Source organism: Peromyscus leucopus, chromosome 16_21 (assembly GCF_004664715.2).
Source record: "Peromyscus leucopus breed LL Stock chromosome 16_21, UCI_PerLeu_2.1, whole genome shotgun sequence".
Taxonomy (NCBI): domain Eukaryota; kingdom Metazoa; phylum Chordata; class Mammalia; order Rodentia; family Cricetidae; genus Peromyscus; species Peromyscus leucopus.
The window spans coordinates 36,431,233-36,450,504 of NC_051084.1; the positions used below are offsets into that span (position 1 = coordinate 36,431,233).

General features: G+C 47.4%; 1 protein-coding gene across 2 annotated transcripts in view; it reads right to left on the reverse strand.

Annotated features, from left to right (window-relative positions):
• The window catches only part of LOC114704754 (core histone macro-H2A.2), a 50,090-nt gene that overhangs the window by 19,437 nt on the left and 11,381 nt on the right, over positions 1-19,272 (reverse strand). For both annotated transcript variants that reach the window (XM_028886179.2, XM_028886178.2), the window contains exons 2-4: positions 9,419-9,652; positions 5,439-5,545; positions 3,951-4,148 (exon numbers count right to left, since the gene is read on the reverse strand). In XM_028886179.2, the coding sequence (XP_028742012.1) occupies positions 3,951-4,148; positions 5,439-5,545; positions 9,419-9,590 (477 nt within the window). In that variant the 5' untranslated portion in view covers positions 9,591-9,652. The remainder of the gene's footprint in view (positions 1-3,950; positions 4,149-5,438; positions 5,546-9,418; positions 9,653-19,272) is intronic.

Genomic DNA, 19,272 nt, shown 5'->3' on the forward strand with positions numbered 1-19,272 from the left:
TGTTGCTTTCATTGGTTTAATAAAGAAAGAGCTAAAAGGCCCATAGCCAGGCAGGAGGAAGTATAGGCAGGAGAGCCAGACAGAGAGAACTCTGGGAAGAAGAAGGGCAGAGTTGCCAGGGAGATGGAGAGGGAACAAGACGTACAAGAGGACAGGTAAATACCACTAGTCATGTGGCAATGTGTAGATAGATAAAAATGGGTTAATTTAAGTTGTAAGAGCTAGTTAGTAACAAGCCTAAGCTATCGGCCAGGCATTTATAATTAATAATAAGTCTTTGTGTGGTTATTTGGGAGCTGACTGGTGGGACAGACTATTCCACCAACAAAAGGGTACCACAATATGGGGAGGTGATGCAGCTCAGTTGGTAGAGTGCCTGCCTCACAGGTAGGAAGCCTGGGGTTCAATCCCCAGCCCTCAATAACAAGGCATGATAGTATCCAAGCACTCAGGAGGTGGACAGAACAGGATCAGAAGTTCAAAGTCATCCTCAGCTATATAGACAAGTGAGGCCAACCTGGGCAACATAAGATACTGTTAAACAAACAAAAAGAAAAACAAAATAAATAAAACAAAAACCTTACAGTATCATAATGATTATTACAGGAGCTCACAGGCCCCTATAGTCTTCATCCAAATCTGGACATAGAGATGTTATTTTTGGCTACTTATATTAATCTTTTTATGCCTGCAGTTCATGACAAGCATCTAAGAAAGTGATTCTCAACCCATGGGTCGTGACCCATTTGGGTCAAAGAGTAGATATCCTGCATATCAGATATTTACATTATGATTTATAACAATGGCAAAATTACAGTTATGGAGGAGACAATGAAATAATTTTATGGCTGGGGGGTCGCCCCAACATGAGGAACTGTACTAAGGGTGGCAGCATCAGGAAGGTTGAGAACCACTGAATTCTAAGCCACATGGTGGGGTCAAGAAGCTGTATTCATGCTGGGCTTCCCTCCTCCCCAGGATTGTCCTGGGGCCATGTGGCAGTGACATGAAGTCTTGTATGATCTTTTGTTATCATGGAGATCTGCAGAGTGGAAATCTTACAGGCTCCAAAGCAACACTCCTGTTCTTCAACAGAACTACCCTGGATGGAAACACTTGGTATCTCTGCTGCTCAGGGCTGCTGAGTACAGGAAATGTGGCTAGTGCATTTGAGGGGCCAAACGTTTTATTTGGAGTTATTGTTGTTGTGGTGGTGGGTTTTTTGTTTGTTTGTTTGGTTGGTTGATTGGTTTTTTGCAATACTTGGAAGAAAACCCAGGGCCTCTTGCAAGTTGGGTGCATGCTTCACTACTAAGCTATATCCCCAGTTTAATTTTAATTCAAGCTGCAATAGCCTCGTGTGAATGGTGCTTGCTGTACTAGGCTGCACATGAAAATACTTGTCCCCAAGTGGCTAAGGCATTGTGGAGCTAAGCCACTTAGCTTAGCAAGCTGCACAAGTCACCTGGAATCTACTGACCAAATTCAGGGCACTGTCTGTGAGACCCTGAAGGTGGCTTAAACACCCAACCTGAACTTTGCAGAGTGGATGTTGTTCCTGACTTTGGTGGGGACAGTGTTATGGTTCAGCCCTTAAATGTTCGCTGAAGGTCTTATGTCAAAGGTTTGATTGGCAGACTGTGGCACCACTGGGAGGTGGTGGAAACTTCAGGAGGTGGGGCATAGTGGAAGGGAGTCAGGTCATCCAATGGGTGCCCTTAAAAAAGATGCTGGGGCCCTGGTTTCTCCTTTTTTTTTTTTTTGCTACTTCCTAGCTGTTATGCAGTAAGCAATTCTATTCTTCCATACACCACCGCCAAGATGTTATATCTTGATCTAGGTCCAGAGCAACAAGGCCAAGTGAATATGAACTTGATACCTATGAAACCATGAGCCATAATGAACCTCTCTTCCCCAGAAGTTGAATATTTCAACTGTTTTGTTACAGCAATAAAAGCAGACTAATGCAGGCAGTAAGAGGGATCTGAGGGAGCCGGGTGGTGGTGGCGCTCACCTTTAGTCCCAGCACTCAGGAGGAAGAGGCAGGTGGGTCTCTGTGAGTTCGAGGCCAGCCTCGTCTACAAAGTGAGTTCCAGGACAGCTAGGGCTGTTACACATAGAAACCCTGTCTCGAAAACACACACACACACACACACACACACACACACACGAGGTCTCTGAGGGCTGGGAGGGTGGCTCAGCAGGGGAGTACCTGCCCAGCTCTGCTTAAAAAAAGGATCTGAAAATAAATAAATAAATAAATAAATAAATAAATAAATAAATAAATAAATAAAAAGGATCTGAAAATCACCATTCTGGAGTCTGGAAACATGAAAATGTGAACTCTAGAACCCAAGGTTCTTTAAAATGTATTTTATTCAGCCAGGCGGTGGTGGCGCACGCCTTTAATCCCAGCACTCGGGAGGCAGAGCCAGGCGGATCTCTGTGAGTTCGAGGCCAGTCTGGGCTACCAAGTGAGTCCCAGGAAAGGTGCAAAGCTACACAGAGAAACCCTGTCTCGAAAAACCAAAAAAAAAAAAAAATAAATAAAAATAAAAATAAATAAATAAATAAATGTATTTTATTCTATTATTTTAGGGGTTTAGGTGTTTGCCTACATATGTGTATGTGTACTGTGTACAACTCCTGGTGCATTCAGAGGCCAGAAGATGGCATGGGATCTCCTGAAACTGGAGTTACAGATGGTTGTCAGCTACCATATGGGTGGCGGAAATTGAACCTGGGTCCTCTGGGAGCGCAGCCAGTGTTCTTAACCACTGACCCATCTCTCTCCAGCTGCACCTCAAAGGTTCTTTATTTTTCTGCATACATATCCTCTTGGTTCCTTTTTAACCTCTGGACTGAGACTTACTATATAGCTCAGGCTGGCTTCAAATTTTAATTCTCCTGCCCCAGCTTCCCAGTACCAGGACGAGAAGTCTATGCCGCCACACCCAGCCCCACACACCATGTTATCACTTCATCCCAGTGCAAAGGTGTAGCGCCTCCTGTTCTCTGCAAACATCGACTTCCCTCTCACTGCAAGGGCATCTCAGCCTGTTCGGGCTGCTAGGACAAATGACACAGATGTGTGGCTTGTAAACACAGAAATTGTAAACACAGAAATTGTAAACAAAGAGGGCCCCGGAAGAGCCAGACGAAGGTTTTCTAGGAGATTCTGTGTTGGTAAGGGCTCACTTCCTCACAGGTGACACTGTGTTACTGGGCCCCCATGGAATGAGAAGCTGTTTCGGGCCTCACTAGAAGGCTTTTGTGAAGGTTGGGACAATCACCTTGACAGGGTCTAGAGTCACCTGGGACACACCGGGACTCTGTATGTCTGCGAGGGATTATTTTGATTTCATTAGTACTGCCCATGGTGGGCAGCACCATTCCCTGGCAAGGATCCCGGACAGCATTACATGGAGGAAGGGACCTGAGTATTCATTTATGGTCAGTTTCCTGTCTGTGGATGTGGACCAGTGGCTACAAATTCCTGCCACTTTTTTTTTTGGTTTTTCAAGACAGAGTTTCTCTGTGTAGCCTTGACTGTCCTGGAACTCCCTCTGTAGACCAGGCTGGCCTCAAACTCACAGACATCCACCTGCCTCAGCCTCTCCAGTGCTGAAATTAAAGGCGGGCGCCACCACACCCAGCTCCCAACTCCTGCCACCTCTCCCCCCCCCCCATAATGGATTATACCTTGAACTGTCAGCCAAAGCAAACTCCTTCGCCCTAAAGCTGCTTTCGTCGGGATATTTTATCCCAGCAGTGGGCAAGGAAACCAAGACGGACGCTAATCCTGCATGTGAAGGATGTGTCCCCACGACGTCACCCCTGCTCAAAGCCTCCACCTCCTAATCTCATCCCTTGGGGGTCCGACTTCCATGGAGAAGCAGCGTGCCTATGGTGGCGGTGACACCTGGCTCCTAAGATGCTCCAGGACTCACCTTCTTGGACGTCCGTGGCTTGGTGGCCTTGGATTTCTTGCCCCCCTTCTTGCCCGAGGCGGCCTTCCTCCCTCTTTTCTCTGGGGCTGGGGAGAGGATCGTTTCTGACTTCCCTTTGGTCCCTCGCTTTTTGGCCAGCAGTTCAGGGTGAATTCTCGGCAGGACACCCCCACTGGCGATGGTCACTCCCTTCAGCAGCTGAGGGAGAAATGACAAGAGCCGGTCAGGTCTGTGCAGGCTAACACAGGTCTCGGCACTGGCCAAACAAGCGGGCCGGAGTCCGGCTTCCGCTTATCTCTAACAGAACTGCTCACTTCCGCTTAACTCTAACAGAACTGCTAACATGCAGTCACTCGCTCTTCCGTCCTACGCTGGCAAAGCATTTCTCAGGGGGGATCGGCTGGTCTGTGGTCTTGCATAGAAGGCAAAACAAGGCAAAAATCAAAGGGTCAGAGAAGTGGAGGCTGGGACGACGCCCAGGGCTCTGGGATTTCGGACATCAACAGAGAGCAGAGGGCTTCACAGGTGGGAAGCTTAGCTGGTCAAACCTGGGGCAAAGGTTAACACGAGAAGGAGATCCAGCGACTTGCACACTCAAACCCGTGTCCCATCAGGAACCTATGTTTGACCATGCGGCTCCCAATGGGTACATTTTGAATAATCAACCCGTGATCATATATTCTGCATCTTTTAGACCAGAGGGTGGTCTGAACCCACAGCTTATCCACGAACCACTAGCCACCCGTATGTGACCAGAGCAGCACCGACCACTTGAGAGTCTAGAAACACGTGCAGTTATTACAGCACCATTGACTCTGATACAAGAGCTTGTGGATTTGTATTCGCATGCCTTTGTTTCTCATTTTTTTTAGCGGTCAATTTTTATTACTTTTTTTTCCTTTTTTGGAAAACGGTCACTCTGGGAATGGGTGGAGACTTTAAAGATTCTTTAATTTGAGTAGAGCGAGCCCAGAACATAAATATAAATAAAAATTCTCAGACTATTTACCCCCCAGCTTGCCTATGGTCGGGGAGGAAGGTGTTCACTTGACCGTGGCGTCAGTCAGTTCTAATGCATAAATAGGGAATCTCCTACTCAGAGCCCAGTAAATCACCCACAGGGTTTGAGTCCAGAAATTGCCAGGAGTAGTATGTGCATGCAATGACTTCTATTTAGTGCCGAGACAAGGTCTTGATGGCAGGGCAGAGTCTGTTCAAGAGGGGGTTTCATCTTGACTCTGAATGCAAAGCTATCAAGATTTGTTCTTCTCTACCTCGTACTGGTGTGTGTGCACACACGTGCGCATGCACGTGCGTGCGTGCGTGCGTGCGTGCGTGCGTGCGTGCGTGTGCATGTGTAAGTGGGACTGGGAACTATCACAGGAATGACGGATGCCTGGCTGCATCCATCCAGGAGCATGCCTGGCAAACCGCTCTCCCCCGTCCCCCCTCCCCGCCCCCACAGCTGAGCCTAGGGTGCAGACTTACCTGGTTGAGCTCCTCATCGTTGGCAACGGCCAGCAGGATGTGTCTGGGGGCTATCCGGGCCTTCTTATTGTCCCTTGCGGCATTCCCAGCCAACTCGAGGATTTCCGCTGAAATTACAAGGAGAGCTTAATAGACAATCAACTCACATTATTGTTGGTGTGTGTGTGCACATGCATGGGTGCATTTGCACACGGGTGGAGGACCAAGAACAACTTTGTGGAGTTGGCTTGCTCCTTCCCCCTTTATGAGGGTTCTGGGAATCAGACTCATGATGTCAGACTTGTGCAGCATGTGTCTTTACCTGCTGAGCCATCCTGCCCCCCTAAAATTGGTGGTTTTTGTTTGGGGGCTGTATCCATAGTTATCTAGAGGTGTATGTGGCCTAAAGGCCCCGGGCTGGATGTATCTGGTATCTTATACCATTTATTTCTCTGTCATTTCTTATTTCTCTTAAATTTGTATACTTTATGTCTTTAAGTGTTTTGCCTGTGTGTATGTGTGTGCACCATGGATGTACCTGGAGACTGTAGAGTTCAGAAGAGGGTTTTGGATTCTCTGGAACTGGAGCTACAGACAGCTGTGAGCCACCATGTGGATGCTGGGAATCAAACCTAGGTCTTCTGCAAGAGCAGCCAGTGTTCTTAACCACTGGGCCATCTCTAGCAACTTTTTATTTCTCTAAAAATTTGTTGGTGTGGGTGGGTGGGTGGGGGCGAGTGTGCCACAGCGCACACGTGGAGGTCCGAGGACAACTCTGTGGGGTCGGTTGTAAAGATGGATTCTGGGGATTAAACTCAGGTTGCCAGGGGGCAAGGCAAATGCCTTTACCAATAAGCCATCTCACTGGCCCTCTTTTTCTGGATTTTTGTTTTGTTTGTTTGTCTGAGTCAAGGTTTCACTATGTAGCATGGTGTCCTGGAACTCACTCTGTAGACCAGGTTGGCCTTGAACTCACAGAGATCTGCCTGCCTCTGCCTTCTGGGTGCTGGGTTCAAAGGTGTGAGTCATCATGCCTGACTTTCTGTCTCATTTGCTACTTTTTTTTCTTTTTCACTTTTATTGTTATAGTGTTAGTGTTTTTGTAAAGATTTGCTTTATTTTTAATTAAAATTCATTTTACTTTCTCTTCAGTTGTGGAACAGTTGTTTTAAAAAGTGTGACCAAGCGTCTGGCGAGATGGCTCAGTGGTTAAGAGCACTGGCTGCTTTTCCAGAGGACCCGGGTTCAGTTCCCAGAATCCCAGGCTCATAATCTCCTGTTACTCCACCTAGCACCCGCTTCTGGTCTCCATGTGGGATACACTCAAATGTGGGATACACTCAAATGTGGGATACACTCACATAGACACATCCATAAATAAAAGTAAAAACCAAAACTTTTTTTTTAAAAAAAGTGTGAATACGTTTGGTGTGCCTGTTTACAAATCCCAGCACGTGGGGGGCTGAAGGAGAAGGAGCCCAAGTTCCTGGCCAGCCTGGGCTACACAGTGGGACTCAGACAAACAAACAAGAAAATGAAAAACTAAAGGAGTGAGTTTTAATGAGAAAGTATTTACTAGAAAGCTGCAGGCAGTGGGCCAACATATTTCACTGAGGACGGAAGCGGAGGGCGCGTGTGTTTGCACAAATGTCCGTAGACAAGTCTGTGTTTTGAAGGAGTCCGCTGGTACAACGGCATAAATACCCAGGCCTGCCACGAACAGGGGATTCCGCACGTGTCCTCACAATCCATCTCACTTCAAACAGAAGAGCCCATAAAGTTGCCATCATCCAAAAATCTGGCCTAAGTATACAGAATGAGCCAGGCAGAGGTGATTAACAAAAACAGAATAAAACAAACATCAGAGTTAAATATTTATATGGAATTTCCAGAATGGAAGGCACTAATGAACTGCAAATTCTTCTCATGCCTTTCCTGGAATACTTGGCAATGTCTAGCAAGTTCACTAACAGTTCACTGACACAGTGACCATAGTGTGTGTGTGTGTGTGTGTGTGTGTGTGTGTGTGTGTGTGTTTGCCCATGTGCACGGTGCACACGTGCCTGTGTGGAGGCAGACGTTGACATCAGGGGTCATCCCCTATTTTGTTTTTAACACCATACTTTCTGAGAGTTTCTCACTTAAATGAGACCTTGCTTTTTGGGCTAGACTGGCTCACCAGTGAGCCTTGGGCATCTGCCTGTCTCCCTCTCTCCCAGTGTTGGGGTTGCAAGCCATGCACGGCTTCTGCGTGGGTGTTTGGATGCTAACTCAGATCCTCGAGCCTGCATAGCAAACACTTTATTTACTAAGCCGTCTCCTCAGACCCATGGCCTCGTTTGCTGAATTAAAGGTTGGGCCACCGTAGTATAACAAGTATGAACACACCGGTCAGGACAGATATTTTGAAATTAATGCTGTATTAGATAGAGTATCTGGTATGTGGCTTCAGGCTGATGCTCAGCTTTCCCTGTTCTTAAAAATTATATGTAGCTCTGGCTGGCCTGGCCCTCGGTATGTAGACCAGGCTAGCCCCAAACTCATAGAAATCCATCTGCCTCTGCCTCTTGAATGCTTAGAGTACTGAGGTTATAGTTTCCAGGAGGCTGCTTTTCTTCAACTGGGCAGAATCCTCACGGCACTTAATCTTGGTGTATGTGTGTGTGGGTGGTGGTGGTGACAAACTGTGACACTGTTAGAGGGACTGATCCCACTTTGTTATCTACACTTTTGTATGTTTGACTTGCATAGATTTCCTTTGTTTGCTTTCAAGACAAGGTTTCTCTGAGTAGCGCTGGCTGTCCTGGGACTGCTCTGTAGACCAGGGTCTAACTCGAGATCCCACTGCTTCTGCCTCCCAAGCGCTGGGATTAAAGGCGCCGTACCCGGCTACATATGTATTTCTTAAAAAGCACCCGCACCATTGTTAAGTTTTGTTTCGGTTTACTACACAAGGACTGAAAGTCAAGTGGAATTAAGTAAGAAGTGCACCAAACATCTCACCAATGGGTAGGGCGGTGCACACCTGTGATCCCCGCACTGAAGAGGCTGAGGCAGGAGGATTGAATGGAGTGTGAAGCCAGCTTGGTAAAACGGTGAGTTCCAAGGCCAGCCTGGGCAATAGAGATCCTGGTTCAAAACCAAAGCCTCTCTTCTTGGGGCTGGGGACACGGCTCAGTAGGTACCATGCTCTCCAAACAAACGTGATGATCTGAGATTGTGTTCTTGAGTGTGCGTGCATGCGTGCGTGTATGTGTGTGTGTGTGTGCATGTGTGCAGGGCCAAGGGTCAATCTCAAGATGTCGTTCTTCAAGGGCTATCCACCTCATTCTTGAGACAGGTTCTCTCACTGGGACCTGGAACTTACTGACTGGCGAGGCTGGCGAGCTAGCAAGCCCCAAGGGTACACCTGTTTACACTTCTCCAGTGCCAGGATTTCAAGTGTGTGGCACTGTGCCCAGTTCTTACATGGGTGCTGGGGATCAAATGCAGGTTCTCATGGATGTATGGCAAGTATTTACCAACTGAACCCCCCCATCCTTCTACTTTAAACATACCCAAACAAATCAAACAAACACACACACAAACAAAACAAATAAAACCCCTATAACTCCCTCCGCCCCAGGGATTCCATGAGCAATCTGTTTCAGAGTGAGGAGCCCTCTCTCCCTTTCCCAGAATCCTCTTTGCACTTTCTCTCTGGGAGCTTAGCTAGCCATATACAGCGTTTGCTAAGGGAAGTCACCCTTTGCTTGGCAGGTGCAGAAGGGTAGCTTAAATGTGGGCTCTCTGTCCTAGGTGGACCAACTTTCCAAAGCCCTTCCCCAAAGCCTCTAGAAGCCGACCTTGGCCAAGCTGGCCAGGAAAAGCTCCGTCATCACCTGCTATATCTTTGAGCCAGGCACTGAGGGATCCATAACATCCTTCTCACATGCGAAGACCTCCCCCCCCCCCCCGAGGGTGGGGACCTGGGTGTGAGGTCCCCTACACGCTGGAGTTACCTGCCAGGTATTCAATGACGGCGGCCATGTAGACGGGTGCGCCGACACTGATCCGGTACTTGAACGTCCCTTTTTTCAGGTAACGCATCAACCGACCTACTGGAAAGATGACACCGGCCCTGGCTGACCGGGACAGCTTGGACATTTTCTTCTTCCCGCTCCGGCCTGACATCTTGCCTCAGTTTCCCTCTCAGCTTGCTGACACGGTGGCCTCCTCCTGGCACTTACACAATACTAGAGAGGAAAGAAGGCAGGGATTGAGGCTGGCTGGAAACAGCAGGGGCACATCAGCGTGGCCGTAGGACATACTGTGACATGTCTGGCTGCCCCGAGGAGGCAGCTGAACCCTCGCTGCCGGCACAAGCAGCTGAAGGCACGAGCTGGGCAGGGCCTCTGAAAGGCATCCGCAGCCCCCACACCAACATCCCTCCCCGCGGGGCAGCCCTGAGCAGCAGAGGCCAAGTGAAGCTGTCTCTAGAGAGGGAAGTTACGCTCCTGTGCCCAGCTGTGCAGTGATGGCCTAGGTGCCATTTCCTTGTCCCCAGAACCCGTGGATGTTGATCTGCGTGGAAAAGGGATTTTGCAGACACGATTCAAGTTTTGATTTTTTTTTAAATACAGATATTCATATACTCGAGATTAGCTGTGATTTCTCATTCTGTTACCGCCACTTCATAAATGCTGAGATGAGAGGTGAGCGTCGCCACACCCGGCTCCATAGTTAGCTTTTTGTTTGTTTGTTTGTTGTTTGTTTTTGGAGACAGCGTTTCTCTGTATAGTTTTGGTGCCTGTCCTGGATCTCACTCTGTAGACCAGGCTGGCCTCGAATTCACAGAGAGATCCGCCTGGCTCTGCCTCCTGAGTGCTGGGATTGAAGGTGTGCATCACCACTGCCCGGTTTGTTGTTTTGTTTTAAAGACAAACTCACTATGTGGTCCTGGCTGTCCTGGCATTCACTATGTAGACCAGGCTGGCCGTGGACTCATCCACCTGCCCCTGTTTCCTCAGTGCTAGGACTAAAGGTGTGTACCACCATGGCTGGCCATAGTTTTGAGTGATATAAATAAGCCTATATATGTTTCTCAAAAGGAAATATTTTTATTATTTATTTTTACATTTTATAGTATTATTTTTATATTTTATTACTAGCTTCTCTAACGCAGTCTTTCTTCCTTTTATATAGGGTCTCAGATAGCGCAGGCTGACCTGGAACTTAATAGATAACTGAGGATGACCTTGAACCTCTCATTCTCCTGCCTCTACCTCCTGAGTGCTAGAATTACAGTCACGCACAACCATAACAAGTTTATGCGGTGCTGGAGACCAAACCCAGACCTCCATGCATACTAGGCAAGCTCTCCCCAACGGAGCTACAGCCCCAACCCCAGGAACCCTCCAGAAAGGGCAGTATTGATGGAACATGCTGCTGCTTAGCAACTAGACGGCAAACAGAAAGCCACAACGCAGCTGAGGCTTCTGCTCCTGGGATGGGGAATCCTGGATGATTTTGGGGAGACATCTGAAGTCGGCACAGAGAGGTGGATTCTGTGTAATGCACCAATAGCAATGCACCAACCTACTGTCCCTTACGGATGCCATATTCTGAGCCAAGAGCAAACAACTATAGTGTCCTGAACACAGTCTTGCTGCTGTTATTGTTCTGAGACAGGGTCTCTCTATGTAGCCCTGGCTCTCCTGAATTCACTATGTAGATTAGGTTGGCCCAGACACAGCCTTTTTTTTCTTTCAAGACAAGAAGAAAGCTTGTGAAGCAGTCCTGGCTATCCTGGATCTCTCTCTGTAGACCAGGCTGGCCTCAAACTCATAGAGATCCACCTGCCTCTGCCCCCCGGGGGGTGAGATTAAGGGCATGAGCCACCACCATCTGAAAACACAGTCTTCTTAAGGCTAAAAATAATTGTTAAAGGGATGGATTGATCTTGAGCTGTCAGGTAAGGGAATATTGTGACCCCCAAAAAACTCATATACTATTTATAACTGTCTTAGTTTGGGTTTCAACTGCTGTGAAGGGACACCATGACCAGAGCAACTTTTATAAAGGAAAACATTTAATTTGGGTAGCTTATAGTTTCAAAGGTTTAGTTCATTATTATCATGGCGGGAAACATGGTGGCATGCAGGCAGACATGGTGCTGGAGAAGGAGCTGAGAGTGCTACTTCTTGATTCAAAGGCAACAAAAAAAGAACTGTGACCCTGGGCATAGCTTGAGCATAAGAGACCTCAAAGCCCACCCCCACAGTGACACACTTCCTCCAACAAGACCACACTTCCTAATAGACCACTTCTCTCTAGGGGGGCTGTTTTATTCCAAACCATCACAATAACTTGTATGTCTACATTATAATGTATAACAATATATATATATACACACAATTATGGAGTAATATAACTGAGAATAAGTGAATAACACAGGGCAAAGAGGAGCAGAGGGAAGCCACAGACATTTCTAGGAAATGAGTCCCCACTGCTCCAGGGTGTCAGCCTTCTCTTGTTGACAGACATGAGAAAGTCAAAATTAACTGGAGTTGATGTTGCCCACTGAGACAAGGGCTCATCTTTCCACGACTGTCTTAGCTGCGGCCCCTACACAATGAGACAGCCAAAGAAGGTTCAGGGTTGACAAGGACAGTACTAGATAAGTGCCCGGCTGCTGGGAGACATGCAACTGAGGTTACTGAACCTGGCATAGGCCATTTTTTAAAAAATTTACATGTGTGTGTATGTGTGTGTGTGTACGTACGTACGTACGTACATACATATGTGAGTTTGATAGTATCTGTATGTATGTATGTATGTATGTATATGTATGCACATCTGTATGTATGGATGTGTTTGTGTGTGTATGTAGGTGTGCTGGATAATTTTATGTTAACTTGACAAGCTAGAATCATCTGAGAGGAGAAAACCCCAATTGAGAAAATGCCTCCATGAGATAGAGCTATAGAGCCGAGTGGTGGTGGCGCACACCTTTAATCCCAGCGCTTAGGAGGCAGAGCCAGGCGGATCTCTGTAAGTTCGAGGCCAGCCTGGTCTACAGAGCAAGATCCAGGACAGGCACCAAAACTATACAGAGAAACCCTGTCTCAAAAACAAACAAACAAACAAACAAAGAAACAAAAAAGGTGTTGGTATTCCTCAGTGGAATGTACGCACTAACGGCCCTGGGACATCATCTCTGAAGGTAGGGACACAGGAATAAGATGATGTTGAGTGTTGAAAATGTCCACGATTTCTGGGTCCGTGCCCTCCGAAGCTGCTGACCTCCCACTTATCTTGTGAATGCGCTCTGTCCCTGAGGAAGCCAGAATTGCAGACTGGCAGCAAGAACATCAAACAGGTTGAGGAAGAGGGGTCAGGAGCCAGGAAATGCAGGGAACACCAGCTATCACTGCGCTGTCCTGGGAACGAGGGGACTCACAGCAATGGAAAATGACCCTGTCATCTCACTGGGCACGAGTTAGGTCGGCGGGTGGTGCTCGAACGCACGTGGCTGAGAGGAAAGAGCCCGGAAGGGGGCTTTGTGCATCCCTATACCATGGCTCCCTTCCTTTGTACAGCAGTGAAGGCAGCTCAGGAGCCTTATGCTCTTTCTCTCGCACCTTCTAATTTCTCTAAAACACACCTTCAAATTGTTTGGGCCAAGGAGCTTAACCTCTAGATGAAGCCAGTTCTTAAGAGATCAGAGAGGTTGATGGTGGAGGTGCACACCTGTAATGCCGGCAATCTGGAACGCAAGCAAGAGGATTAGGAATTTATGCCCACCTTCATTCGTGTGTGTGTGTGTGTGTGTGTGTGCGCGCGCGCGCGCATTCCATATAATATGTAGCTGGCCTGAGCTACATGAGACCATGTCTCAAAAAACCAAAAAGCAAAAAAACCTCAACACACAAACAAACCACTACACAAAACTATACCCCTCCAATCAGTTCAGGGTCAGTTCAGGTTTACAAAGATGCACAGTGAACCCACTAAGCCAATTACACGCTTTTTTAGTCACTGTTACATGAGCCCCCCCTACCCGGCCCCTAAGGGTTAGTAAGTGTGGTTGCCAAGGAAACCACCTGAAAGGCCCACCACAGGGTAAACATGTCCTGTGGATATGCTGTGTGCCTAATGGACAGGAGCACCTCCCAAACACACTTGCAACACACACACACACACACACACACACACACACACACACACACACACCCCTTTCTAATTAATACCAGAATAGTTAGGTTTTCGAGATCATGCTACCTAGAGACTCCCCAGGATGAATCGAGACAAATCAGACCCTGCCCTAAAATTAGAAATTAGGATCCATAAGAGCAGCAAGTGACTTAAGGGATGCTTGAAATCCTCAGGAAGACAAATTAGCTGGGTAAGGAAAATCAAGGTGAGATGCCCCAGGGAAATTGGTTGTAGATTTTTTTTAAAGGCTCCTAAATGTAAGACTTCCTTCTGCAGCTTCCGGCTTCCTGTTAGTGATAGCCTGGCACAGAGCTGGGGAAGCAGGGCCAGGTGAGGTCTATCTGTGTGTGAGATGACCACCTCACAGGCTTTCTCTGGGACCAGAAGGTTCTTGGTGCTGGGGAACATACCTCCTCAGACAAGCCTGAGGGTCCAAGGGCTGAGACACCCTGTCCATTGCTAGAACCCACAGGTGAAGTGAGGGGAGCTGCCGGGAGCTGGCAGGGTCCCAAGTCCACCGGGAAAGGAAGCCTCTCACCTCCCGATCACTGGAGAGCCCCTGCACCCCAAGACCACCCCTCCCTAGGCTTACCTGTGCCTTGCTTATAGTCAGCAGAGATCACCCTAACTTCCTCCTTCACCGGGTTTCCTCACTCCACTCTTGTCTTGGAAGAGGGAGGAGTTTAAGGTTTGAGTTTTGTATTCACAGCTTGTCTACTTAAGTGGGGGGGGGGGTCTACTGTCTACAGCAGCAGTTCTCAGTGTGGGTCATGATCCCCCCTACCACCAAAAAAAAAAAAACTGTAACAAAATTACAGTTATGAAGTAGCAATAAAAGTAATTTTATGGTTGGGGGTCACCACAACATGAGGAACTGTACTAAAGGGTCGCAGCTTTAGGAAGGTTGATAACTGGTGGTCTAGGAAAAAAGACCCATCCGTGGGAGGTTCCAATTCCATCTGCCTACTAGTTAATGTTTACCCTTGTTTACCGCCTGCTCTCAAACAAATTTTGGCTCCCATCAGGCAGAGCTCAAGGATACAATCGACTCTCTTTGTTTACATGTTTGAAGAAAACACTGGCTGGCTGGCTGGAGCTCACTGTGTACCAGTAGGGACCTTCCAGGGTCCCCCTGGGGAGTTCCCATACTCCAAGCTGCACAAGGGATCCCTTAAGGAACTTTAAGAAAGTCCTGAGTTGCAGTACATCTAGCTGGTCCACAGCAGAAGTACCCAGGGCATATGATCTCCCTTCAGTGGCCCTTTGACCAGGATAGTTGTAAGAACACTCATGGGGAACCAGGAAATACCTTGTCTGACTCTAAATGAACATCATTGGGGCATGCCGGGAAGGGGAGCTGGGAGTCTGCTGTTCCAGGGTCTGGTTTTGGGTTCATAAGGGCAATTAGATTTTGTAGACAATTCAGGACAAACAATAATTGCAGTCCTCCCTCGAACACAGGTAATAGACTCTCACTGGCGTTGTCCAAGAACTGCCATCTTTCAGGGACTTTATGGTGAACCTTTGAGACTTTTTATTTCCTATGTCAAGAATTGGCATTCGTGGTACAACCTGTGCCATCAGGGCATCAACGAGACAAGGTCTTACGGGTTGCTATTGAGAAGGAGGAAACCATACAGATGTTGTGGAATTTATACGTCCCTGTCCTTAAATGTTGTCCATGGTACCATTATAAAGGTAGTGACTACCCCAAGCACCCTGCCCTGGGGCATCTCAGTGAGGGCCCCTCCACGCCCTTCTCCACCCCCACTCTGTTCCCACAGCATTCTGGGAAAGCTGGGGAGCATTTGATCTCTGCTGGGCCCAACCACTGCTATGGTAGCCAGCTCATGATGGCTCAGGTCTTCAGACTATCTTTTTTCTTTCTTTCTTTTCCTTCTTTTTGTGCATGCGTGCATGCGTGTGTGGTGTGTGTGTAAGGGTTCATTTACAAGTTCATGTACAAGTGTGTGTATGTGCATGTGGAGAACAACACACAAGGTCAACCTAAGGTCAACATTAGGACTCTTTCCTTGATTACGCTGCACCATATTGTTTTTGAGACAGGGTCGCTCACTGAATCTGGAGCTCACTGATAAAGCCTAGCTGGTGGATGAGCCCCAGGGAATCCTCCTGTCTCCACTTCCCCAGCGCTGGGGTTACAGGCATATACTACCATGCCTGGCTTTTGACGTGGGTGCTGGGGTCGTGGTAACTCAGGTTCTTATGCTTGGGTGGCAAAGACATTACTGACTGAGATCTCTCTGGGGGCCCCAAATGTCCTCCTTTTGATGATACTTGGCTGTGGCAAAGTGGGGTTCTTTTTTTTGTTTGTTTGTTTGTTTGTTTTTTGAGACAGGGTTTCTCTGTGTTGTTTTGGTGCCTGTCCTAGATCTCACTCTGTAGACCAGGCTGGCCTCGAACTCACAGAGATCTGCCTGCCTCTGCCTCCTGAGTGCTGGGATTAAAGGCATACCACCGCCACCTGGCTCAAAGTAGGGTTCTTGATTGTTACTGTAAACCAACAGTTCTCAAACTGTGGGTCTCGACCACCCCCACAGGGGGTCACATATCAGATTTCCTGCACTTCAGATATCTACATTATGCCTCATAATAGTAGCAATGAAAATAGCCGGGCGGTGGTGGCGCACACCTTTTATCCCAGCACTCGGGAGGCAGAGCCAGGTGGATCTCTGTGAGTTCGAGGCCCGCCTGGGCCACCAACTGAGTTCCAGGAAAGGCGCAAAGCTACACAGAGAAACCCTGTCTCGAAAAAGAAAAGAAAAAAAAAAAGAAAAAGAAAATAATTTTATGATTGGGGGTCACCACAACATGAGGAAACTGTGTTAAAGGGTCACAGCATTAGGAAGGTTGAGAACCACGGCTGTAAACAAAACTGCAGGGGAAAGTCAACACAGGAAGAAAATGAGGCCGGCAGTGTCCAGTCCTATTCTCCCTCCCGAGAGCTTGCGCAGCAGCCCACAGGTGCACGTGTCTTAGCGGTCACTCATGTGGTTAGGGCATACGGGTTATTACATTCTTCCGACTCCACCACTTACTACAAGGAACCCACAGACGTTTCTCCTGCAACAGCGGCCTCACCGGGGCCCCTGGGAGCTATGGAAGTCCCGGATGCCTGTGTCGGGCTCATTGCCCACCAGCTTAAACATGTATAGACAGGCCTCGGCGTACAGGGGTTCTTGATGATTTTTTTTTTTTTTTTGACTTGACAGAGGTATATGCTAGACAGATGCATGTGGCCGAAACTGCACCTTCAGTCTGGCACTTTAATCTTACATGCAAGCGATAATGCAGCGTGATGCTCGCTTGTGTTGCTGGGCTGTGGCGGGCTGCCGTTCACAGCTTGCGCCATGTGGTCACAGGGGAGAAGGAACCAGCACTGTACGGTGTGCTGTGCTGCTGAACGGGAGCTCTGGAGAGTGGAGGTGAATTCAATGCTTTTCATGTCTTCCATTTACTACTAGGGCTATTGGGGCATAAGCCATTTGTAAGATGTCAAACACCTGTAGTTATATGTCTTGTTCAAGGTGTTGAGGATGGAAGCCAGGGCTCCAGATGTGCTAAGCCCACAACCTACCCCTGAACAACACCCCGGCCCCACGGCTTTGTTACGTGTGGGTTTCTGTTCTAAAGACACCTTATTTAATACACATCACTACATCACTAACATCGCCCTTATTGTCTGTGGTACTGTAACTTGCGCCTCAGTAAGGCCTGTGTAAATCAGTGTGGAGAATCTTCAAAAAATCTCATCAAGGAGACTCCTCCTGGCAACAGACAGGGATCATTACGGAAAATAACAACCAATGAAAGCGAAGACCGTGGATCTCAGTTCCAATGGATACATCTATAACCATAATTCCTGCACCTTGCTGGGCGATGGTGGTGCACACCTTAATCCCAGCACTCGGGAGGCAGAGGCAGGCAGATCTCAGTGAGTTCAAGGCCAGCCTGGTCTATAGAGTTCCAGGACAGCCAGGGCTACACAGGGAAACCCTGTCTTGAAAAACCAAAACCAACCAACCAGTCAACCAACCAACCAAACAAACAAACACACAATTCCTACACCTAAGGCTCAGGAATCTTGTGCAAGAGGAGTGGGAAGATTGTAAGAGCCAGAGGATCAGGGAGTGCGAGATTGTGTCTCCTACAAATATCAGAAGCTATGCCCATGAAGTCTCATCAGCAAGATTAACTACCATGACCTGAACAAGGACAACACCAATAGACATCCCAGAGCAGAAGAGGGAAAGCTTATGAGGCCTCAACCCGACATAAAGAACCACAGGCAACTAAGGGATGAAGACAGCAGTAGAAACAGTGTCCCCCAGGGAAGTCCAACAATGGGTTATCCAATACTGAATGGTCAGCCCTGGAAACATACACATAGGAGACATGACACAGACTGAGTAGATTGTATTTACGCATTTAGGAATACATATGCACACACATACATATTCAACAACAATTAAAGAAAAAGAGGCCATGAATTTGAAATAGAACAGGGTGAGGGGTAAATGGGAGGGCTTAGAGGGAGGGGAGGGAAGAGGGGAAATAATGTAATTATATTATAATCACATAAAATAAAATAAAAAAAAAACTAAGCAGGGTAGTGGTGGCGCATGCCTTTAGTCTTAGCATTCAGGAGGCAGAGGCAGGCGGATCTCTGTGAGTTCAAGGCCAGCCTGGTCTACAGAGTGAGTTCTAGGACAGCCAGGGCTACATAGTGAAATCCTGTCTCTAAAAACCAGTCAATCAATAAACAAACAAAAAAAAAACCCCAAACAAATAAATAAAAATAAAAAATGAACCTATTAATAGAAATGATCTCACTCTCTTCACGACACCATTGTTCAGTTGGAAGACAGTTGAATTCTGCTTCTTCACCAACACATTCATGTCTAAACTGATTTGCCAATGAGATTTGTTAAGTTCTTAAATGAAAATGATACTTACTTTCAAGCTGTGTATACCAGCTTGAAATACTGCAATGCCAACATTGGGCGGTGGAGGCAGGAGGATCAGGAGTTCATCATCATCGTTAGCTCTGTAGTGAGTTCTGGGCCAACCTGGTCTACCTGATAGCTTGTCTCTAAAAATACTGGGCACCTGAAAGATGGCGCAGTGGCTGGAAGTGTTTGCCACAAAGCTTGACAACCCGAGTTCAGTCTCATCATTTCCAGCACACAAATAAATGAGCATGTGATAATCGGTTGCTAAAATCAGAAGAAAAGAAAAGATTCCTCCAGTGCCCCATGTAAATGACCAGTTTTCAAAACAGTTACATGTATTCCAAAAGGCATTTATCATTTCTTTCTATCTATGTTACTTCTTTAAACAAAAAAAAAAAATTATGTGTATGGGTGTTTTGTCTACATGTGTGTTTGTGCACTATGTGTATGCGCGAAGGCCAGAAGAGGGTGTCGGATTCCCTGGGACTCGAATTACAGATAGCTTTAATAAAGAGCTGCCATGTGGGTGCTGGAAATTGAACATCCGTCCTCTGGAAGAGCAGCCCAATATTTTTAAGGATTGAGCCATCTCTCCAATCCCTGTAGTTTGCTTCTTTTTGAGACTGTGTGTGTGTGTGTGTGTGTGTGTGTGTGTGTGTGTGTGTGTGTGTACACAGAACCCAGAC